Raw genomic sequence first — 25,837 nt, forward strand, 5'->3', positions numbered from 1 at the left:
TATGCAGGTGGACTCTACAGTTATTGTCTGGGGAGATGATATTATGGCTGGAAAAGGGGCTAGAAAGCTGGATCAGGGAAGAAAGTAGCTCCCAAATATGGGACTGAATATTTTTAAACGCCTCCTGTGTGCCAGACTCTATCATTCTTAGCATGTATCTTCTCGACCCGAACTGCCCCTGCGGCTACAGACAGACTATGACCCACATAGTCAACGACTGCCACCTCTCCAGATTCAAAGGAGGTCTCGAAACTTTACATCAGGCTCAACCTGACGCTGTTGACTGGCTACGGAAGAAGGGCAAACGCCAGAAGAAGAATGTATCTTCTCAATTAGTCCTCTCAGCAACCCTGCGAGTTAGACAGCATCAGGCATATTATCTACTCAGAGAATGGATGAGTCTTTCTAGCATTCAGCTAGTAAGTAGCAGTACTCACATTTGAACCCAGGCCTGTTTGAGTTTGTATCTTTTCATTTTGATAGTGTGAACCAAAGGAGATGTTTAGAGAAATAGGGCGAGAATAATTGATAGGAAAGTAGAACAGTAACCTGAAAACTTTAAGCAAATGTTCAACCCAATAGTTAGAAACTAACAATATGTAACCTTGGAAAAAATAATTTGACGATTGTGTAAATCATTTCTCTTGGGAAAGAGGGATGGAGCTCAGTGATGCAGTGTGTACTTTGTAGCATAAGAGACCCTTCTTCTTCTAGCGTTTGCCCTTCTTCTGTAGCCAGTCAACAGCGTCAGGTTGAGCCTGATATCTGCTTGTTGCTGGCTTTGAAAGTGACTGGTATCCATGTGGATTCAGTCGGCTAGGAAGGATCGTCAGTTTCCCCAATAAATGGGTACTCACGGGATGCACCACGAGAAGGTTGATCCAATGCATCCCATAAGAGGCCCTGAATTTGATCCACAGCAACTCTGTGCTCCTGTGCTTTGCTTTAACTTTACTAAACTTAACCTACTAGTTCTACATGAACATAAACAATGTAGAATTAAATTTAAATTTGTCTTGAGATATGAGACTCCAAGCATCTTCTGGGATAGAAATTAGTACCTGAAATCTAGATGATAATAAAACAGGAATATATCTAATTACAGTGGAGCCAGTAAAAGTCAGATGTGGATAAATTTAAAGTAATGGGACCTGTAATTAAGATTTTTTTTCACATTCAAATTTCAAGATAAAAGTTGGTTTTGTTTTTATTATCAGAGACTATTTGTAAAAGTCACTTGCACTGAGCAAGTGTTAGAGTCTATTAAATCCTCTTACTAATCTATTGTTAAATAAGGTTCAGTTAAGTATTAGGGGATTGTGGATAGATACTCAGTCACAAGGGGAAAATTATGTCAAATATACCAGTGCAGGGAAGAAATGGACACATTTGAAATATATTATAAACAAATGATTCTAGTTATTTTTAATTTCACTAAAAATAACAAATAGAAATCCCCAAGCACAGTGGGTTAAGCGCACGTGGCACAAAGTACAAGGACCAGCTAAGGATCCCGGTTCGAGCCCCGTCTCCCCACCTGCAGGGGAGTCATTTCACAGGTGGTGAAACAGATCTGCAGGTGTCTATCTTTCTCTCCCCCTCTTTGTCTTCCCCTCCTCTCTCCATTTCTCTCTGTTCTATCCAACAATGATGGCAATAATAACTACAACAATAAAACAACAGGGGCAACAAAAGGGAATAAATAAATATTTTTTAAAAAGAAAAAAGAAATCCCCAAGCAGCTTACAAATTTAAGGGCTTTTCTTGCTGTGTACTGGACATGAGCATAAAATTAAAAAGGAAAATTATAATCAAAGAACTTCACATCTCTGTGTCACTCTACTTCTCTTTGTTTATCTTCCTTAACTATTAACTTCTTTCTGAATGGCTTCAAGAAGATTAACTTGCAGAATAAGGGGAAAGGTTATTTTGTCCCTCGTGAGAGACAGAAGTTCCAAGTACAAATTGTGTTCCTTAGCAGCTATCTATAAAGTTGTGAGACTACAAACCAAGATTCAATGGTATTGATTTCACCTACTAACTGGTAGTTATTGGCAACTTATCTTGGTGAATGAAAGCATGAATTAACAACATTATAGAATGTACTGTACTTACCAGTTTCCCTGTTAGACCAGCTTCGGGGCCAGTCCTGGCTCCTCTCAGATTTATCTTGATTTTTTCTTGCTCTCACCCCCATCTCCACCACCCCCCCAACCAAGATAAGCAAAGTTTCCTTGAGTGGAAAAATCCTGTCAGAAATCTCCAACTAAAAATCCTTCCTGCTTAATTTCTTATTTACTACATGCCCTCTTTTTACTGTATCTTCGTAGAGCTTTTCCTAGGAATAAGGGACAGAAAACTCAAATCCATATTTATTTTTGAAGCTATTATTTAATCATTTGAAGCTGGACAATATTAAAACAATTGTAGTAAATACTTCTTTGCTATCTAATCAATGATTTTTTCCATGGCAGTTGATATTATATGTAATTGAGAACAGATCTTAAAATTTCAGTATATTCCCCATTCAAAGATCAAAGGCAAATTTAATAATTTATTTAGTGCACCTTGGGTACCGTTTTAAAATTCAGTCTCCCTGGAGAGTAATTATTATCATGGTCTTTCAGTTCAGACGTCTTGAACAGATGATTCCTGTTTCCCAGAGAATATCTAATTCCCACAGCCTAATGAGAATGAGATAGTAAATGTGTAATGTGTTGGGGACAAAAGACTACAAGTAAGATAGGATAAAGAGAAATGGAAACTGAACAGTCATGGAAATACTATTTTAAACAGGGAAGAGTAGCTCAAAGGCCACATATGAACAGAGACCCAAAAGAATTGGAGAGATCCATGTTGGTATCTGGAAGAAGAAAAAAAAAATTTTTAAGTATATACACAGACTCTAAGATGGACTTAGTAAGTCAGCAGAATATCTACAGCAAAGTAGGTAAGAAGGAAAGTAGTTCAAAGTAAAGACCAAACCATCTAATATCTTGTAGGCAGTGGTAGAGACCTCGAATTTTATACTCTGGGTAGGATGGTAAGTGTTGGAAAGTTTTGAGGATTCAATGACAAGACTTGGGTTTTAAGAGGATCACTCTGGCTACTAAGACAAAAATAGACTGAAGAGGATCAGTGGTAGGACTAGGGAAACTAGTTGAGAGGATGTTACATAGCCTTTAAAACATGATACATAAAGCAATACATAAAGAAAAACTTTACTTGCTCCTGGAGGATCCAACTCTGAAATAACCAGAGGATAGCTATATATTTCTGTCCTTTGTTCCTTTCGTAGAAAACACTTCTCTTATTAGAGTTTCTTTTTTTTCTCAACAATTTATTATTTATTTATTCATGAGAAAGATAGGAGGAGAGAAAGAACCAAGAATCACTCTAGTACATGTGCTGCTGGGGATCGAACTCAGGACCTTATGGTTGAGAATGCAATGCTTTACACACTGTGCCACTTCTTGGACCACTAGAGTTTCTATCATAATCTTTGTTAACTGAACTTTTGTCTAAATCTTTTTCAAAATTACATTAAGTTATATCTCCTGATTCCTGATTTCTTTTTGACAAATTTTTTTGTTACATTTTAGAATGTTTTTAGTCCCAAATGCATGAACTTTCTAAGACTTTAAATCCCAGTTATGCTTCTACATGGTTGCTTTATGGACAAACTGGAACAACTGAGTAAATGGCTTCATGGAGCCTTGAATATGCCACTATTATAAGACTAGTTACTTGAGCTGAATCACTGTTTTTTTTTTTTTAATTTACGTTATTGGGGAAATGTTGACAATTGTCACAGATGTACAGTTTTATATTTTCCCATGATAGGTGTCAACACACACAGATCCTACCACATACTACTCCAACTTGCCATCTTGTCCAGTATAGGTGGACCCAGTGGCCCCAACTCCCTTTCAGCCTTGTCCCACCTCTGCCAACTATAGAGATCATGGATCTATGCAATAGATTAAGGCTAATGAAAATTTCACCCTATATTTTTCCTCTCTCTAACCCTGTCCCCCTTATCCACACATACTAAGGCTTCATACCTACATGATTCTACCACTCCAGACAGACTCCTTTTTTTTTTTTTTAATTCAAGTAGAGACAGAAGGAAGGAATGAGAGAAGAGAAACACCACAGCACTACTCCACCACTCATGAAGCCTCTTCTAGTGCCCTGTAAGGGGCTTCCATTTAGTGCTGGGTCTCAAACCTGGGTCATTGCACATTGTAGAATCTGCACATTGTATTTAACTCACACCCACGAGTAAAATCATCCACTACTTGCCCTTCTGTTTTTTGATTACTGGATGTAAGGGCAATCTGGCTGCAACATTGGTCACCCTGTTGATTTCCAGGGTTGATTCAGCTGATATGGATGGCTAGGCAGGTGTCCTCTTCAACTCTCACCACTCCACGTACATCCCTGCCAAAGCTGTGGGCTTAGCTGAAGAGTATGACCTTCCCAGAATAGTGCTCCCCAGCTAGAACCTCCAAATAAGCTCTCTTTTTGTCTTATTTCACTTAACATAATTCCTTCAAGTTTAATCCAAATTGTAGAGAAAGAGAAAATTTCACCATTTCTTACAAATGAGTTGTATTCCATTCAGTATATATACCACACACAACTTCTTTAACCATTCATCCATTGGACTTTTGGAATGTTTCAATTTTTTTTCTATTACAAATAGCACTACAGTGAAAAAGAGCTGTACATAGGTCTCTTCAGAAAGTGATTTTGAGCTATGTCCTGCTCCATAAACAATATGCTCCTTGAGAACAGTTGTTCTAACTAACTAGTTCATCTTTGTATTTTTCCCGATCTAGCCCAATGCCTAATACAGAGTGAAACCATGAATGTTGAATACCTGAATTTTTTCTGCATGAATTTTAAGAAACTAAATGTCATTTCTTCTGTCTCATTTGTATAGCACCTGACAACTACAAAGTCCATGAAAAGAAAACTGGTGCCTCCAACCGGTCTCCCACTGCAATTGCAGGACAAAATAACAGCCACTCAGGAAACAAACCAGGTACAATTCATCACTTTTGCTGAGGGAGGGGACAGGTACTAGTATATTGTCCTTAGAGCCATAAAGACATGTTAAAATTTAAAAGAAAATGGTATCACTCATCAAAACACATACTCATGCTAGCTTGTATTAATTTTAAGTTAAAACACCTCTCAAAGCCTTGATGTTCTTTTTCTCTCTTTTTTTTATTAGTGATTTAATAATGATCAACAAGATTGTGGGATAAGAGGGATACAGTTCCCAACACCAGAGTTCCATATCCCATCCCCTCCATTGGAAGTTTCCTATTATTTATCTCTCTGGGAATGTGGTCCAAAGCTCTTTGTGGAGAGCAGAAGGTGGAAGGTCGGGCTACTTAATTGCTCCTCCGCTAGACATAGGCGTTGATGGGCCAATCCATAGCACCACCTGTTTCTTTCTTTCCCTGGTAGGGTAGTGCTCTGGGGAGGTAGGTTTCCAGGATGCATTGATGAGGTTTTCTCCCCAGGGGAGTTAGTTTGGCATCATGGTAGCACCTGCAACTTGGTGGCTGAAAATATTCAGATATAAAACAACAAATTGTTTAATAATCAGGAACCTAAAGGTAAGAATATAGCAGATGAGATCTGGGATCTTCATGTGGGAAGGAACCAGGAAGTCTATGTTAGGTATATGCCAAGGGGCCCATGACTTTACTGATTTTTGCCTGAGTCCGATAGCTAACATGCAGCTGGAATGAAAGTATTGCCTGGGAAGATGGTTTCTTTTTTTAAACAGAAATTCAAATATAGGCTCTACTTCTCAGAGTCATTTTTGACAGTCAATGAGATGATGTAGGTAGATGCATTGTTAATTGTCAAACACTGTATAAAATGTAATGATTTTCACTTTTATATGTGAAACGATAGATACAATTATTTGTACCTTCATTCTCACTATCAGTTCATACCTCTCATGTCTTTTTAAAAATAACTTAAGTCAATCTTTGCATACAGCAAAGCTGGCGCAGAATTAGGTTTCTGTGTTCAACTCTCTACCAGAGATTATACACCTAAACAACTATTTCATTTAGTAGTCAGTGATTCATGGTCTGTTCTACAGAGCAATACAAAGAAGGAATCTGTAAACATAATGCAAGAAAACAATTGAATAGATGATGCAGTTTCTTCCAAGTAACCAACAGCCATTGTGTGATCCTTGGGAGAGAGTAATGTGCAATGTGAAGATAAGTACCAATCAAGGGAAGGTCAAGACAAATTGAACACACAGTGAGGATCTTGAAAGGGTAATTTTTGCAGTATCCAAAACTGAGTCACTCAAGAACAGTGACAATGAGAATATACATGGAAACAATAACATTTAGTCTCACATAAAATAATTCCCATTTTACTCATATTGTGGCTTTTTTCTCATTTGTAAAAGGTCTTGAACAAAGTAGATAGATCTGACATGTCATTTAGAAGACAGAATAAATACTATTTTGTAAGTATTCCATTAACTGTCATTCATGTCATTAGTATAGAATTTCTATTAGCAGACTGAGACCAATTAAGTCAGGTTGTTTTTTTTTCCTTCCTATTGTTAAATATTTTATTTATAGCTTATTTATTTATTTATGATAGAGACAGAGAAATTGATTGGGGAGGGTAAGATAGAAAGGGAGGGGTAAGAGAGAGACTGACTTGCAGCACTGTTTCACTACTTATGAAGCTTCCCCCCTGTTTGAACCCAGATCCTTGCTCATGATATCATGTATGCTTAACTGGGTACACCACCACCTGGCCATTTTTATTTTATTTTATTTAGTTGTATTGTATTGCATTGCAGTCAGAGTTATCACTGGGGCTTGGTGCCTGCATAACTCTTGATATTCTTGATAACCATCTTTTGCTTTTCCCTTTCTTTTTATCTGTTAGGACAGAGAGAAATTGAGAGGGGGTGGGTATAAACAAAGAAAGAGAGACACTTGCAACATTCACCCCTCATGAAGCATCCCTGCTACAGGTGGGGAGTTGGGGCTTAAACTCAGTCCTTGAGCATGGTAATATGTATTCAACTGGGTGTACCACTGCCCTTCCCCCCTTATTTTCATTCTATGTATTTTGCCTACTTACCCTACTCATTAAATGAATAGGCTTTTGAGGACAGAAATATTTGTCTTTCTTGTTGACTACTTTCTTTTCAGTACACAGAACAGTGCTTGCTACATAGTAATTGTTCAGTACATGTTGAATTTATTTGCTGGGGCTTGTCATGGCACCATACTAACACTATTCCTAGCATTATTTATTGAACCCTATGATAGTGGTATGAGAGAGTGTCTGGTCTTCATCTTATAGATTCCAAATAAACACTCAGGGAGTTGGGCGGTAGTGCAGCAGGTTAAGCGCACATGGCACAAAGTGCAAGGACTAGCCTAAGGATCCCGGTTCGAGCCCCCGGCTCCCCACCTGCAGGAGAGTTGCTTCACAGGTGGTGAAGCAGGTCTGCAGGTATCTATCTTTCTCTCCCCCTCTCTGTCTTCCCCTCCTCTCTCCATTTCTCTCTGTCCTGCCTAACAACAATAACATCAGTAACAACAACAATAATAACTACAACAACAATAAAAAAACAAGGGCAACAAAAGGGAAAATAAATAAATATAAAAAAATTTTTTTTAAAAACTCATAAATCCCAGATCATAGCTTGAGACATAAGAGAGATGGCTAAGTACATTGACCATACTTACAAAGTAAGACATGACAAAACAGAAACTGAACTCAAGACTAACTTCATATATATCTAGAGGATACATGTTCAATTGAAATTTATTTAGGATTTTAAAGCATAAAAATAATGGAAGTTCAGTATCTTAGTAACAAGATATCTTTGCATCTGTTTCATAAGAATAAAAAAGCTACAGTTGGGCAGAGGGTAGATATCATAGTGGTTATGCAAAGAGACTCATGCCTGAGGTTCCAAAGTCCCAGGTTCAGTCCCCCGCACCACCATAAGCCAGAGCTGAGCAGTGCTCTGGTTAAAAAAAAAAAAAAGCTACAGTTATGTTATTGCATAATGATTTTTTAAAAAATGTTTGGAAATTCTCAGAAAACTATAATAGTAATAAGTTATATCACTGAAGCGAAAGCCATTTTTTACTGTCATAAAGTGTAGTAATATTTCAGTGATCAAACTTATTTGGCAAAGAGATATTACATATATTATTATTTTTAAGTCCTCTCTCTCATGTTTTTTATCTCATTTTCAGACCTTCCACCTGTGCTCCGGGTTGATGACAGGCAGCGACTGGCCCGGGAGCGACGTGAGGAGCGAGAAAAACAGCTAGGTATCTAACCTCTCATTTGATCTTTCATACAGTGTTATTGAGTTCATCATCATCATCATCATCATCATCATCATCATCATCATCATCATCATCATTTTACCTTTAGGATAAGATATTTGACATTGAATACCACTATAATAATTATGCTTTCTAGCATACCCTTATGAGTTTTGCAAATGAATTTGTAAAACAGAATTTCTATGTGATATAAGCATTGCACAAAATTTTAAGTAACAGTAAAGTTCAGTCTAGAAACCGATCCATTTTTACTTATGTTGTAATCAGAGTGTAATGTGGCTCTGGACCATAAGGATGTGGCTCACTTTCTCCCTTCCTTCCTTCCTTCCTTCCTTCCTTCCTTCCTTCCTTCCTTCCTTCCTTTCCTTCTTTCTTTCTTTCTTTCTTTCTCTCTTTTTTTTCTTTAATGTGAACAGTTATTCATCTACATGTAGCTGGACACTAAACTACCTTCTATATCAGACTAATGCTACTGGGGCAGGACATTGATACACCCAGTTGAATATACACATTACCTGGGTTTAAGCCCCTAGTCCTCACCTGCAAGGGGGAAGCTTCATGAACTGTGAAGCAGTACTACAGGTCACTCTTTCTCTCTCTCTCTATTGTCCCCTCTCATTTTCTTTCTGTTCTATCAAAAAATAAATAAAATTGATGGAAAACATTACCACTGGAGCAGTGGATTTATTGTGTAGGCACAGCACCCCAACAGTAACCCTGGTGGCAAAGTAAAACAAAAATAAAAGTGAAGGTAGAGAGGGGGGAAGAGGAAGAAAAAAAAAAGGAATAATGCTCTTGTAGAATTTATAAACAGCAGCTGTCAGTATGCTACCAAGAATATGATTTTTTTTCTTTACCCTGAGACTCTGTGAAATGTTAGCAACGGTATTTGCGGAGGCTCTGTCATAGGACTGGTTTATCAGGAAGCTGAGATAAGCACTCCGCAGTCACTATCTTCAAAAACATTGAGCAGTGATCCTGCTGCCAAATGCTCCTTTATTTTTGATGTGCATTTATACAAAGTTGCTAAAACAGGATGTTCTCTTTATGTACCTGGAAGATGAGATGCTTGCTCAGTGTCTCTCGGTGTTTTCAGGTTGTCTAGATATTTTAAAACTAGAACTAACGTAGGTTACCCAGATCTTCCTAACAGATGACCCATGACTTTGTTAATCAGTAGTTCTATCATACTTTCTAAGAGTTAATGTCTCATGTAGAGAACCCAATGCTGTATCCTATCTTTTTTTAATTAATCTTATTCAAGAATCCTAATTTGTATAATCCACTGGAAGTTGGTTGTCAAAAGTCTGTTCACATTATTTACATCATTTTAACACAAGCCTCTTTCCCTTACATAATGATTCTATAAGGTAATTTGTCTTGCTCCCAAGATTTTTCTCCTGTATATATTCATTGGCTTGTTGGAAGTGAACAAATTATGCAGATTATTCCTAGAGTTTTTAACCAGACTTAAAATTCCCTTTGCTTAGCAGATTTCTCCTAGACTGGTAAATACGTAGATTCATCTCTGACCAAGTGAGCTTCCATTTTTCTCTCAAGAGCTTTGCAGCCTAGTGTCTTCCTTCTGTACCTACTGCTTCCTAGTCAAGGGTGATCTGAAAATAGAACTGAAAAAGAGGGTAAAAAGCAAAGCTACTAATGCAGGTAGAGACACCAGATGAACACAGAGAAGAAATTGATTGGTAACTCACTTCGGATTCACCCAAGGATTAGCACTGTATCCTTTCCTCTCTCTGTTCCATCACCATTAACTTATTAAATGTCTTCTGAGAGTCACAACTGGGTTCCTATTGGCTTGAATAGAATTAGCTCTATAGCATCAAAGAATACTTCATATTTCAAAGACTTATTGGGAGGTTAATGGTTTACAGTACATGGTACAATTTCTCATCTTACCAAAATAGGTGTCTAAGAAACCTCTCACTACCAAATTAGGTCTATCATTGTTGGATCTAACTTCCCCACCCCCACCTTCCCTGCCCCCAGCCCTTCCTTCCTCCTACCCTCCTTCCCAGAGTCCTTTGCTTTGGTACAGTACAGCAAACCCAGTCCAAGTTTTACTTTATGTTTCCTGTTTCTGTTCTTGTTTCTTAAGTTCTGCCCATAAGTGAGATCACCCCATATTCACCCTTCTCTTTCTGGCTTATCTCATTTAACGTGATTTTTTTCAAGCTCCATCCAAGATAAAGAAGGTGATGTCATCATTCCTAATAGCTGAGTAGCATGCCATTGTGTATATATACTACAGCTTTCTTCATGATTATGATTTAAATGCTATTGTGAAGTAACTCCTGTATATTGACTTATACCTTTTTACCCAAATTTCTTTATTTCAAAGTAAAATATTAGTAGATGTATGTAAGGAGAGTTTTTTTTGGGGGGAAGCTGGGGGTAGGAATAAGCTGGCCAAACAAATATAATCACATTTCTTATACTATATAGTTATAAAACATTGATTAAAAAATATTTATTTATAAACAAGGAAGAGAAAAAGGGAGAAAGAACTGGAGTATCACTTTGGCATATATGGTGCTGGGCATCAAACTCAGGATCTTGAGGGTCCAACACTTTATCCACTGCACCACCTCTTGGGCCATGGAAGATATAACTTTGAGCCTTCCAATCCCCTCTACAAGTTGTCTAGCTTTGTATACTAAGTGTCTAGATTCTTTTCTTAAGATGTAGCCCCATATTTCAATTTATATGTGGTACAAAGAATGATTTATTAATTTATATATTAAAAAGCTTAATTTATAAATTATTGTACTAGAAAGATTAATAAAGGTTAAATTCAGCAGTCAACTCATTGCTGTCCTTTTTGACAACTTTTATCTTGATGAAAGCAACAAAAAAAAGTCAGAAAGACCATCTGTTACCAGGCTTTCAAGTTTTTTTCAAGTTAAAAGAAAAAAAATACATACCAGCAAAGCAAAATTCAAATTGGCTAGCTGGTGCTATTGATTATTCAGTATTGAATGTAAATTGAAATTAACGTTGAATCCATTAAAGGCATAGTAATCACTTTTTTTTTTCCCAAAAGGAAGACAGAAGGATAATAAAGACCTATTCCTTTGTTTTTACTAATGTAATTTTTGCAAACAGGAGGACATATAAATAACTTTCTGTAGATTAAATTTGTAAATCATGCAGAGTAGGCTGACCTAGCCTTCCTCAAAAAGTAGGGCAGTCCCTACCATTGCTACTTTATAAGGGGTGCAATGTCCTGGAGAGGCCCATAAAAGGGTTTATGATGACATTCCTGATGGAAATAACCAGTGATGGTAAGACAGTGGTCTGTTAGAGGTTGAGGTCCATTAAATCTATGGGGGAATCCTAGGATTCCCTGACTTGGGCCCCAGGTGATGGGGTGGCCTGATAGTGACCAAAGAGGTCACCATTAAGTGAGCCAGTCTCTTCTTTCCAACTTTCCAACTTTTGTAGTCCCTTCTTTATCTTGGATTTATCTTTAGCTTGGATTTTTCTTTTTTATTTATTTATTTAAAAAAGGAAACATTAACAAAACCGTAGGATAGGAGGGGTACAACTCCATGCAATTCCCACCACCAGATCTCTGAATCCCGTCCCCTCCCTTGATAGCTTTCCCATTCTCTATCCCTCTGGGAGTATAAACCCAGGGTCATTGTGGGATGCAGAAGGTGGAAGGTCTGGCTTCTGTAATTGTTTCCCCACTGAACATGGGTGTTGATTGCTCAATCCATACTCCCAGTCTGCCTCTCTCTTTCCATAGTAGGGTGGGGCTCTGGGAAAGCCGAGCCCCTGGACACACTGGTGGAGTCGTCTGTCCAGAAAAGTCTGGTCAGCATCCTGCTGGCATCTGGAGCCTGGTGGCTGAAAAGAGAGTTAACATACAAAGCCAAACAAATTGTTGAACAATTATGGACCTGAAGGCTGGAATAGTGCAGACGAAGTGTTGGGGTGGTACTCACTGCAGACTGTTGTGTGCTTCTGCTTTCAGGTATATATTATGCCCTAGTTTATGGATATGTGTGAACATATGCTCTATCTCACAGGACCTGGTGTATATCTAGGTTTGAGGACTTTGTTAGGAAGTGAACCACCTAGAATGGAATTAGAGAATACTATGAAAGGAAAGGTCTCACCCGAGTGATGAAGTTGAAGGGTTGTCATTCCATACCTGAAGTCTGAAGTGAAGCATACTGGGGTGGCACTCTACATTGATTAGGTTGCGATCAGCGGAAGCAATATTATTTGATATGAATTGAGAGAAGCATGCAAGAAAGTGCTCCTCACCCTAGGGTTCCAGGACTGGGGAAAATATAGGCTCTGTAGTGGAAATGTGAGGTTCCTGTTGTCTTTGGGTTCAAGAAGACAATGGATAGTTATTGTTACCATCACACCATTCCCACCACCAAAAGACTGTGTCCCCTCCCACCCACCCGCCACCCTGGGAAGCCAAATGTCCACCCTCCCCCTCACCACAGGGTTTTTACTTTGGTGCCCTACTCTAAATTTAGTCAGATCCTGCTTTGAGTTTCCCTTTCTGTTCTTTCTCAACTTCTGTTGATGAGTGGGATCATCCTATACTCATCTTTATCTTTCTGACTTAGCTCACTTAACATAATTCCTTCTAGCTCCATCCAAGATGGGTCACAGAAGTTGGGTTCATTGTTCTTAATGGCTGCGTAGTTTTCCATTGTGTATATATACCACAACTTTCTCAGCCACTCATCTGTTGTTGGGCACCTGGATTCCTTCCAGGTTTTAGCTATTACGAATTGTGCTGCTATGAGCATAGGTGTACACATTTCTTTTTGGTTGGATATTATGGAGTCCTTGGGGTATATCCCTAGGAGAGGAATTGCTGGATCATATGGAAGGTCCATGTCTAGCCTTGTGAGAGTTCTCCAGACTTCTCTCCACATAGGCTGGACCAATTTACATTCCCACCAGCAGTGCAGAAGGGTTCCTCTGTCCCCCACAGCCTCTTCATCATTTGTTGCTGCTGTCCTTTTTGATGTATGCCATTCTCACAGGGATGAGGTGGTATCTCAATGTTGTCTTTTCTTCCATTTCTCTAACAATCAGCCACCTGGAACAATTTTTCATGTGTTTGTTAGCCTTTTGAATCTCTTCTGTAGTGAATCTTCTGTTCATATCCTCTGTCCATTTTTGGATGGGGTCATTTGCTTTTTTGTTACAAAAAAGCTGAGCTCTTTGTATATTTTGGTTATTAGTCTCTTGTCTGATGTATGGCATGTGAAGATCTTCTCCCATTCTGTGAGGGGTCTCTGTGTGTGATAGTTTCTTTGTGTGAAGAAGCTTTTCAATTTGATGTATTCCCATTGGTTTGTTTCTGTTTTAAGTTTACCTTGCAATTGGGTTTGTTTCATCAAAAATGTCCTTGAGGTTTAGGTGAGAAAGTGTTCCCACCAATATTTTCCTCTAAGTATTTTATAGTGTATGGTCTAACATCCATGCCCTTGATCCATTTGGAGTTGATTTTTGTCTCTGGTGAGATAAGGTGGTTCATTTTCATTTTTCTGCATGTTTCAATCCAGTTTTCCCCAGCACCATTTATTGAAGAGAGCCTCCTTCCTCCATTTAATACTTTGGGCCCCCTTATCAAAGATTAGATGTCCATAGGTGTGGGGGTTTAGTTCTGGGCTTTCAGTTCTGTTCCACTGGTCTGTGTGCCTATTTTTGTTCCAGTACCAGGCTATTTCCATGATGATGGCCTTATAATATAGTTTGAGATCTGGGAGTGTGATGCCTCCATTTCTGTTTCTTTTCCTCAAGATTGTTTTGGCAATTCTAGGTGTTTTCTGGTTCCAGATAAATTATTGTATTTTTTGTTCTATTCTCTTAAAGAAGCTTGTTGGAACTTTGATGGGTAACATGTTAAATTTGTATATGGCCCTGGGGAGAATATTCATTATAATGATATTTATTCTTCCAATTCATGAGCATGGGATGTCTTTCCATTTATTGGTGTCATTTTCTATTTCCTTGAATAGTGACTCATAGTTTTCAGTATACAAGTCTTTCACTTCTTTGGTCAGGTTTATTCCTAGGTATTTTATTGATTTTGCTGCAGTAGTGAATGGGAGTGATTTCTGGATGTCATCTTCAGATTTGGTGTTTGCATAAAGAAATGCCACTGATTTTTGTGCATTAATTTTTGTAGCCTGACACCTTGTTTTATTGCCTAATAACTTCCAAGAGTTTTCTGCTGGGTTCTTTAGGTTTTTCTATGTATACTGTCATATCATCTTCAAATAGTGAGAGCTTGACTTCTTCCCTTCCAATCTGTACTCCTTTGATTTCTTTCTCTTGCTGATTGCTATGGCAAGAACTTCCAATACTATGTTGAAGAGTAATGGCAATGATGGATAGCCCTGTCTAGTCCCTGATCTGAGTGGGAATGCTTTCAGCTTCTGTTCATTGAGTATGATGTTGCCTGTAGGTATGCTATATATGGACTCCACTATCTTGAGGAATTTCCCATCTATTCCCATTTTTTATAGTGTTTTGAGTATGAATGGACATTGGATTTTGTCAAAGGCTTTCTCTGCATCTATTGAGATAATCATGTGGTTTTTAGCTTTCCTTTTATTGATATAAAAAATGGTGAATGACATTTATTGACTTACGTATGTTGAACGAGCCTTGCATTCCTGGGATAAATCCCACTTGGTTGTGATGAACAATCTTTTTGATATGCTGTTGTATCCAGTTGGCCAGGATCTTGTTCCATATTTTGACATCTATGTTCATTAGAGATATTGGTCTGTAGTTTTCCATTTTTTTGTTGTGTCCCTATCTGCTTTTGGTGTCAGGCTGAAGTTGGCTTCATAGAAGGTGGAAGGGAGTGTTCCTCTTTCTTCAAGCTTGTGGAAAAGCTTTAGAAGTATAGGTATTAGTTGTTTCCTGAAGGTTTTGTAGAATTCGTTTGTAAAGCCACCTGGTCCAGATCATTTGTTCTTGGGAAGATTCTTAATAACTGTTTCTATTTCTTTGTCAGTGATTGGTGCATTTAGGTTTTGTAGTTCTTCTTGGTTCAGTTTTGGAAGGGCATATGTTTCTAGGAATTCTTCCATTTCTTTTTTTTTTTTTAAATAATTTATTTCTTTATTGGGGAATTAATGCTTTACATTCAACAGTAAATACAATAGTTTGTACATGCAGAACATTCCCCAGATTCCCATTTAACAATACAACCCCCACTATGTCATTTATCATCTTTCATGGACCTGTATTCTCCCCACCCACCCACCCACCCCAGAGTCTTTTACTTTGGTGCAATACACCAACTCCAGTTCAGGTTCTAATTGTGTTTTCTTTTCTAATCTTGTTTTTCAACTTCAGCCTGAGAGTGAGATCATCCCATATTCATCCTTCAGTTTCTGACTTATTTCACTTAACATGACTTTTTCAAGGTCCATCCAAGATCGGCTGAAAACGGTGAAGTCACCATTTTTTACAGCTGAGTAGTATTCCATTGTGTATATATATATATATACCACAACTTGCTCAGCCACTCATCTGTTGTTGGACACCTGGGTTGCTTCCAGGTTTTGGCTATTACAAATTGTGCTGCCAAGAACATATGTGTACACAGATCTTTTTGGATGGATGTGTTGGGTTCCTTAGGATATATCCCCAGGAGGGGAATTGCAGGGTCATAGGGTAGGTCCATTTCTAGACTTTTTGAGTTCTCCAGACTGTTCTCCACAGAGGTTGGACCAATTGACATTCCCACCAGCAGTGCAGGAGGGTTGCTTTGACCCCACACACTCTCCAGCATTTGCTGCTGTTACCTTTTCTGATGTATGACATTCTCACAGGAGTGAAGTGATATCTCCTTGTTGTCTTGATTTGCATTTCTCTGACAATCAGAGACTTGGAGCATTTTTTCATGTGTTTCTCGGCCTTTTGGATCTCTTCTGTGGTGAATATTCTGTCCAAGTCCTCCCCCCATTTTTGGATGGGGTTATTTGTTGTCTTGTTGTTGAGTCTGGCAAGCTCTTTATATATGTTGGTTATTAAACTCTTATCTGATGTATGGCATGTAAAGATCTTCTCCCATTCTGTGAGGGGTCTCTTGGTTTGGGTTGTGGTTTCTTTTGCTGTGAAGAAGCTTTTTAATTTGATGTCGTCCCATAGGTTTATACTTGCCTTAGTCTTCTTTGTAATTGGATTCGTTTCATTGAAGATGTCTTTAAAATTTATGCGGAAGAGAGTCCTGCCAATATTTTCCTCTAAGTATCTGATAGTTTGTGGTCTAACATCCAAGTCCTTGATCCACTTGGAATTTACTTTTGTATTTGGTGAAATACAGTGATTCAGTTTCATTCTTCTGTATGTTTCAACCCATTGTTTCCAACACCATTTGTTGAATCTCTTTCCCCATGTAATAGTCTGGGCCCCTTTGTCAAAGATTAGATTAGATGTCCATAGGTGTGGGGACTCATTTCTGGGCTCTCAATTCTATTCCACTGGTCAGTGTGTCTCTTTATGTTCCAGTACCAAGCAGTTTTAATGACAATGGCCCTATAATACAGTTTGAGATCTGGGAGTGTGATGCCTCCAGTTCTGTTCTTTTTTCTCAAGATTTTTTTGGCAATTCTAGGTCTTTTCTGGTTCCAGATAAACATTTGTAGCATTTGTTCTAGTCTCCTAAAAAATGTGCTTGGGATCTTGATAGGGATAGCATTAAATTTGTAGATGGCTCTAGGTAATATATTCATTTTGATGATGTTAATTCTTCCAACCCATGAACATGGAATATCTTTCCACTTCTTTGTGTCTTTTTCAATTTCTTTGAGTAGTGACTCATAATTTTCAGTATACAAGTCTTTCACTTCTTTGGTTAGGTTTACTCCTAGATATTTTATTGTTTTTGTTGCTATAGAAAAAGGAACTGATTTCTGGATTTCAATTTCTTCTAACTTAGTGTTTGCATAGAGGAATGCCACTGACTTTTGAATGTTAATTTTATAGCCTGACACCTTACTGTATTGCCTGATGATTTCCAAAAGCTTCTTGCTGGATTCCTTAGATTTTTCCATGTATACTATCATGTCATCTGCAAATAAGGAGAGTTTGACTTCTTCTCTTCCAATCTATATCCCTTTAATTCCTTGCTCCTGCCTGATTGCTATGGCAAGAACTTCCAACACTATGTTGAATAGTAATGGTGATAGTGGGCAGCCCTGTCTAGTACCTGATCTGAGTGGAAATGCTTCCAGTTTTTCACCATTGAGTATGATGTTGGCTGTAGGTTTGCTATATATAGACACCACTATCTTCAGGAATTTTCCATCTATTCCCATTTTTTGTAGTGTTTTGATCATAAAGGGATGTTGTATTTTGTCAAAGGCTTTCTCTGCATCTATTGATATGACCATGTGGTTTTTGGTCTTGCTTTTGTTGATGTGGTGGATCACATTGATTGATTTACGTATATTAAACCAACCTTGCATGCCTGGGATAAACCCCACTTGGTCATGATGAACAATCTTTTTGATATACTGCTGTATCCGGTTGGCTAGAATTTTGTTCAATATTTTCCCATCTATGTTCATCAGAGATATTGGTCTGTAGTTTCCTTTTTGGGTTGTGTCCCTGTCTGCTTTTGGTATCAGGGTGATGTTGGCTTCATAGAAGCTGGAAGGGAGTATTCCAGTGTCTTCAATTTTCTGGAAGACGTTTAAAAGTAGAGGTATTAGTTCTTCTTTGAAGGTTTTGTAGAATTCATTTGTAAAACCATCTGGTCCAGGACTTTTATTTTTGGGAAGATTTTTGATAACTGTTTCAATTTCATTAGCTGTGATGGGCCTGTTCATGTTATCCACTTCCTCTTTACTTAGTTTTGGAAGTTGGTAGGGATCTAGGAAATCATTCATTTCTTCCAGGTTCTCTAGCTTGGTGGCATATAGTTGTTCATAGAAGCTTCGCATGATATGTTGAATTTCTGCAGTGTCTGTTGTGATATCTCCTCTTTCATTTACTATCCGATTTATTTGGGTCTTCTCCCTTTTTTGTTTTGTGAGTCTGGCTAAAGGCTTGTCGATTTTGTTTACTCTTTCGAAGAACCAACATTTACTTTCATTGATCTTTTGTATGGTTTTCCTATTCTCAATGTTATTTATTTCTGCCCTAACTTTAGTGATTTCTGTCCTTCTGGTTGCTTTAGGATTCCTTTGTTGTTCTTCTTCTAGGTCTTTAACATGTGAAATCAGGCTGTTTATTTGTGCCTTTTCTTGTTTTCTAATGTGTGTTTGTATAGCTATGAACTTCCCTCTTAGGACTGCTTTGGCTGTGTCCCAAATATTTTGATAGCTTGTGTCTTCATTTTCATTGAACTCTCGAAACATTTTGACTTCTTCCTTGATTTCCTCTTTGACCCAGAAGTTGTTAAGAAGTGTACTGTTGAGCTTCCACATTTTGGGACCGTTACTAATCTTTTGTTGATTGTTAAATGTTAGTTTAATTCCACTGTGGTCTGAGAAGATGCTTGGGATGATTTCAATGCTCTTGAATTGGCTGATGCTGTCTTTGTTGCCTAACATATGGTCTATCCTTGAGAATGACCCATGTGGATTTGAGTAAAATGTGTATTCCAGTTTCTTGGGATGAATGACTCTGAAAATGTCCAATAGTTCTAGTTTATCTATCTCTTCATTTAGCTCCCTTATGTCTTTATTGATTTTCTGCCTGGATGATCTATCAAGTTGAGAGAGTGGGGTGTTGAAGTCCCCTACTATGATTGTGTTACTGTTAATATATTGCTGTAGCTCTTTCAGTAGAAGTTTGATGTATTTAGATGGCTTCTCATCGGGTGCATAGATAGTAATAATTGTTAAGTCCTCTTGATTGACTGATCCTCTGAGCATTAAGTAGTGTCCATTCCTATCTTTTTTAATCTTATCTATTTTAAAGTCTATCATGTCAGATATGAGAATAGCTGTTCCTGCCCTTTTTTGTGGGCCATTGGCTTGTATGATAGTTTTCCATCCTTTCACTTTAAGTCTGTGTTTGTCTTGTTGAGTTAGGTGAGTTTCCTGTAGACAGCATATTGTTGGGTTGTTTTCTGATCCATCTTCCTACTCTGTGTCTTTTAATAGGTGAATTCAGGCCATTACATTTATTGATATCAAAGATTGAAGATATTTTAATGCCATTCTTGTAGAGTTTTAGAGTGTTTGGCTATATGTCCTATTTGTGGTGGTCTGGTTGTTTAGAATTCTTCCATTTCTTCCAGATTCTCTAGCTTGGTGGCATATAGTTCTTCATAGAAGTTTCACATGATTTTCTGGATTTCTGTGGTGTCATTTGTGATCACTCTTCTATCATTTACAATTCTATTTATTTGAGTCTTATCCCTTTTATTTTTTAGTGAGTCTGACTAGGAGTTTGTCAATCTTGTTAAATTTTTCAAAGAACCAACATTTGGCTTCATTGATCTTTTGTATGGTTCTCTTATTTTTGATATTGTTTACTTCTACTCTAATTTTAGTGATCTTCCATCCTTCTGGTTGCTTTAGGGTTCCTTTGTTTCCTTCCTCTAAGTCCTTAAGGCATGCAATAAGGTCATTTATTTGAGCTTTTTCTTGTTTTTTAATATGTGATTGTATGGCTATGAATTTCCCTCTCAGTACTGCTTTAGCTGTGTCCCAAATATTTTGATAGTTTGTGTCTTCATTTTCTTTTGTTTCCAGGAACATTTGAATTTCTTGCTTGAGTGTCTCTCTGACCTAACGGTTCTTAAGCAGCATGCTGTTGAGTTTCCAAATTCTGTGACTTTTAATAATGTTCTGTTTGTTGTTAAATGTTAGCTTTACTCCACTGTGGTCTGAGAAAATACTTGGGATGATTTCAGTACTCTTGAATTTGTTGATACTGTCTTTGTGGCCTGACATGTGGTCTATCCTTGAGGATGTTCTGTGTGGATTTGAAAAGAATGCGTATTCCAGTTTTTTGGGGTGAAGCTAGGTGGAGGGAAAAAGGAGAGTGGAGGGAAAAGGTAGAGCGAAATAAGTTCCTCTCACACTGGATAGGACACCCAGTCACCTAGCAGTGGAGAAAACAACAACAGTTAATCTTGGTGAACCTGAAGAAGGAGGGACAAAAGGGACACACACATATATATAAATAGAGTAAAAAACCCTAGCAGTTAGTCTGCAGTGGACAGCTCCAAATTGCCTGCAGGCAGCCTGAACAAAGATAACTGACTGTAAGAAGTATCCAAGGGAAAAAAAAAAAAAAACCTCTAGGTAATCTTTTCTTGGCAGGAGTGGGTTGAGGCTCTGATTGGCCAGGTATTTTGTCACTCAAATAGAGCTCCAGGGACTTAAAAAAAAGAGAGAGAGAAGGAAAACACTCCTGGTGAGCCAGGAATCTTGTTCAGAAAAATAGCTCAGAGGGGAGCCTGCTAGGATCACCTGATCTTTATTTGGTAATAACTCTGATAATGACCCACATACTTTACAGCAACAGGCAAGTTTTGTTTGCTATTTCACCACTGTTTGCCTATTCTTTGTATGACTGTTTGAAGAAGACAGTTGTTTAAAGAAGACACTGTAATAGGATACCTCTACATCCTGGTAGAAATTGAAAGTGAAATACAATGAGTGTTTGATGGATAAAGAGGTATTTTTCCTTTAAAAGAGCATTTGGGGGGCAAAAATATTGTAGTAGTATTAGCCACATTGTAATTTCCAGCCCAATTCAAATAACTGCCCTTTAATTTTCTGAGCTGGAGTTATGATGATTAAAATGGCATTAATAGGTCATATTGATTGAATTTTTTTTTTGTATTATCTTTACTTATTGGATAGAGACAGAAATTGAGAGCAGAGTGAAAGAGACACCTTGCAGCCCTGCTTGACCACTCGTAAAGTTTTCCCCCTGAAGATGGGGACTGGGGCCTTGAACGTGGATCCTTGTGCACTGTAATTTGTGAACTCAACCAGGTGTGCCACCAACCAGCCTCCTATTAAGTGTTTACTAGTGCAAATAACTATTATTTGTTAAATGTAATTTTTCCTCAATTTTCACAGTAAAGCTATCAGGAAACTTTCAAATTTACCCAAAATTTTACCCTAACAGAAAACATAGGGAGGTTGAGTAACATGATCACAAACACAGTTATGAATGAGTGAACTCAGAACTAGTTCTAAATGAATTAAGAAATAATCTTTTAGATCCTTTAATGTGTTCAAGTTGTGAAGAGCACTATGGAGAATGGTGGGAGTAGGGAGGACATTTGTTACACTAGAGAGACAAAGCTTTTGCTGTAGACCTTGGGCAGTGCTTCCTCCATATGCTATCAGTTAAACAGTGTCTCAGAATCATTGGGAGCTTTGTTAAAAATGCCTATCTGGCCACATCCTGGATGGAACTTGAAGGAATCATGTTAAATGAGATAAGGCAAAAAGAGAAGGGGAAATACCCATGTGATCTCACTCATAGGTTGAACTTAGGAAACAAGGACATTAAAGGGAAAAACAAAGTGAACTTTAGGGGGCAGGTTGGTGGCTCACCTGGCTGAGTGCACATGTTACAGTGTGCAAGGAACCGGGTTCGAGCCCCCAGTCCCCACCTGCAGGGGGAAAGCTTCATGAGTGGTGAAGCAGGGCTGCATATGTCTCTCTGTCTCTCTCCTCTCTATCTCCCCCTTCCTTCTCGATTTCTATCCAGTAAATAAAGATAATAAAAAACAACAACAACAAAGTGAACTTTAGACTTTTGGGTGTCTATTGAACTTTGGGGAGATGAAAGGACTTTGGGGAAGGAGAAAAAATTATGGGAGTGAAGGGGCATTGGGGTTCTAGTGCATGATGGTAGAAATGGACCCAGGTTGGAGGAGAGTGTTTTGTGGAAACCTATTGCAAAGAGGTAAAAACTTGTAGCCATATGTCTGAATATAATGGTTAGATCCCAGACATCTGCATTTTGACTAATATACCTTCCCCCAAATCCCTCCGTAGGTGATTCTGTAATAAATTTTAACATGAGACTGCTACCTTACAGGATTGGTTGACTGATTGGGATAAAATGTAACAGCAGATTTCCCAATGGAACAACAGCAATATGGTTTGTTTGGGAGATGTACTAGAAGACAGTCTACAGGGAGAATGAAGAGAAATGTGGAGTAAGATCAAATAAAGATAGTAAGACTTGATCTAGGTAGAACTTTAGAAATCTAGAAAGTTCATATTTAGTGAGGAAATAGCCACAATTGTTTATGAACAACAACAAAAAGTCCGATGTAAAACACTGAACCAGAAGATTACTCACTGAGTAGGGTGTGTGCTTTCTCATGCATCTTGCCTGCATTTGAGCACTGGCATAACATGGGAGTGCCATGACAATGCAAAAAGCTCCGGTGCTGCTGTGTTCTTGGATTCTTTCTCTCTCTCTCAAGTAAAAAAAATTCTGTCCAGAAACAGTGAAATCACTTATGTGTAAGGCCCTGGCACTGAAAAAAGGAAAGAAGGAAGGAAGGGAGGAAAGACAGAAGAAAGGAAGGCCATCTATGAACAATCTGTTACTTTACAAATTTCCTTATTAGCTTGCTTTTTTAAATATCCTTGTAATGTTTCATAAACATCTGTATTTCCATTTCCTATTTTTGTCTTGACTGCTGGATCTCTTACAAGAAATGAATATCTTAGATTGACCTGCCAATGTCCATGTCCATTGGAGAAGTGATTACAGGAGACAGAACTCCCACCTTCTGCACTCCATAAAGAATTTTGGTATATACTCCTGGAGTAGGGTGGAGAGGAGGGTTGTTAGGGGAAGGTGACCAAAGGGCTCTGAACTCCATCAGGAGAGAGAGAAGGGGATATACGGAAGGACATTTGGCAGTAGTAACAGGTATAGGTGTGACTGAGAAAGGAAGAGAAGAAAAAAAAGGGGGGGGAGAGGAAGAGAAGGTAGGACCACACACACACACACACACACATACACACACATATATATATATGGGCAAATATATATAAATAGAGAAAGATAGTTATAGAAATAAGAGTCAGCCCATATGTGTGACCTTGGGAGAACCGCTGCAGTTTCCAGTGGAGGGAAATGGGGACATAGAACTCTGATGGTGGGAACAGTGTAGAATTATACCCCTGTTGTCTTATAATTTTGTAAACCAATATTAAATTACTAATTAAAAAAACATTTTAATACCTATCCAAAAAAGACCCCATTAAGTCTGTTCTCAGTCAATTTCTGTCTAAATATGAGCAATTGATTTCCTTTGTCCACTCCCCCACCACCCCTGCCACACTTACCTACTCTATTAAAACTTGCAATCTTTTCTGTCAAAAAAAGAGAGAAAGAAAGAAAGAAAGAAAGAAAGAAATGAATGCCTAACACATAAATGTCAAATAATCTTCAGTTTTCCTCAAAATCAGGATATAAAAGTCAAAGGCCATAGAATTTGGAAATTCAGAGTGAAATATCTCCCTGTTTCAGAATATACACTTATTTGTTTGTTCGGCCTGTGGCCCTCATCAATTGTTGTTGAGAATATGAATTGGTACAATATCCACAAAGAGGACAATGTGACCCTAACAGTATTTTAAATAAATCTATTCCTTTTTAACTGTTTTGTTTTCGTGAATCTACGTAGAGATTTATGACAATGCAATGATGCCACTCAAGGGTTGGATTTGTAAAATACTGGGAACAGCTTAGATAAATCTGTCAATAAGTACTTGTTCATATAAATCATGTCCACATTGCAATACTGCATAGTCATTAAAAAAATTTATTAGCTTCATGTTGATTTGTGTTGCTATAGAAAAATATTTAAAAAAAATTTTAAGGGCTAAAAAGGGAAAATGCAGAATAGTAAGTATACTCTGCTACAACTTGCATGCTACAACATTTTTAAAAAGGTAAAAGCATTACATAAAAGAGTCCAAGAGTAGAGAAAGATGTTCATATCACCCTTTAGTATCTTGTACTGTTTAACCTTAGATAAATCTATCACTATAATCTGCTGATCTAAATGAGTTAAAATGTATAATTATTTTTAAAGCCTGCCAGTTAGAATTTTCACATAGAAAATAGAAAAAGGGGGCGTCCTGGAGAAAACATGCCTTCCCATGCAAAAGTCCCTTAGTTCAAGCCTAAGCATTACATGGGAGCACCATGAATAGCACCAGAAAAATAACATGGATAATAGAGCAGTGCTGTGGTATCTCTCCTTTTCTCCATCTTCTTCTCCTTCCCTCCTCTTCCCCCCCACCAACCAATTTGTAAATTAAAAAAACAAAAAACACACACTCTGGGAAACTGCTTGACTGTGGTATTTTACATGCATGTGCATTCCCTAACACAGTCAGTCAGATCCAGAAGGTAGAAGATACATGAGTGCATGATCATAATAAGTACATTTTTTTTAATATTTATTTTATTTATTTATTCCCCTTTTTGCCCTTGTTGTTTTATTGTTGTAGTTATTATTGTTGTCATAATTGTTGGATAGGACAGAGAGAAATGGAGAGAGGAGGGGGAAGACAGAGAGGGGGAGAGAAAGATAGACACCTGCAGACCTGCTTCACCGCTTATGAAGCGACTCCCCTGCAGGTGGGGAGCCAGGGCTCGAACCGGAATCCTGACTCCTGGTCCTTATGCTTTGCACCACCTGCGCTTAACCCGCTGTGCTACAGCGCGACTCCCACAGTAAGTACATCCCCCCCCACCACCACCATCAGAGCACTTGTCAGCTCTGGCTTATGGTGGTGCTAGGGATTGAACCTGAGACTGAGCCTCAGGCATGAGCATCTTTTTTGCATAGCCATTCTGCTATTTCCCCAGGCTAATAAGTACATGTTAAGAAAGTGTTAGAATTTGTTATCAGATTCTCAGGCAGAGAGATGGGACACACTGAGGCTTTACTGTAGGAAGCAGTATTTATTATGCCAGCAGAACCAGCTAGTCTCATGTCTACAAAAAGACAGCCCTGAGCACAATGGGGCTTGCTTTCTCATAGTAACTGATAGCAACAAGCTTAACACCTTATTACTTTTGTGTGTGTGTACAGAGAATACAACTTGTTTGGGTTATCAGCAGACTCTTGAACAGAAGTTGTAGATTTTCAGGCCACCAACCAAAGTCACTTTGATTACAGCAGTAGAAAGCCCTGTTTGTGCTGGGAAGAGGGGGAAGATTATCACCAACTGCAGTATTCTACCTATGAAGTTAACCCTTGCTTGCCTCAGTGGGAGGGGACATATGGTGAAAGTTAGATTCATTGTTGTCTATTGCAACAGAGCCAATGGCTGTAAAGGGTGTTTGGGCTAAGAGGACTGGTGGTTGGTGTGGTGCACAGGCATCAATCACATAAATACAAGACATTGTATTTATGTGATAACTGATTTGTAAGTTATTATAATTACTATCTCCCCCAATGAGGTTGTTTTAAAAACTTAAAAATTAAAAAG

At 38.2% G+C, this 25,837-nt stretch overlaps 1 protein-coding gene across 5 annotated transcripts in view; it reads left to right on the forward strand.

The window, feature by feature from the left end:
- MAP7 (microtubule associated protein 7) overlaps positions 1-25,837 on the forward strand; it is a 188,627-nt gene that overhangs the window by 110,876 nt on the left and 51,914 nt on the right. For all 5 annotated transcript variants that reach the window (XM_060190396.1, XM_060190394.1, XM_016186837.2 and 2 more), the window contains exons 2-3: positions 4,949-5,050; positions 8,277-8,354. In XM_060190396.1, coding sequence (XP_060046379.1) covers positions 4,949-5,050; positions 8,277-8,354 — 180 coding nt within the window. The remainder of the gene's footprint in view (positions 1-4,948; positions 5,051-8,276; positions 8,355-25,837) is intronic.

Source organism: Erinaceus europaeus, chromosome 4 (genome assembly GCF_950295315.1).
Source record: "Erinaceus europaeus chromosome 4, mEriEur2.1, whole genome shotgun sequence".
NCBI classification, from domain to species: Eukaryota; Metazoa; Chordata; class Mammalia; order Eulipotyphla; family Erinaceidae; genus Erinaceus; species Erinaceus europaeus.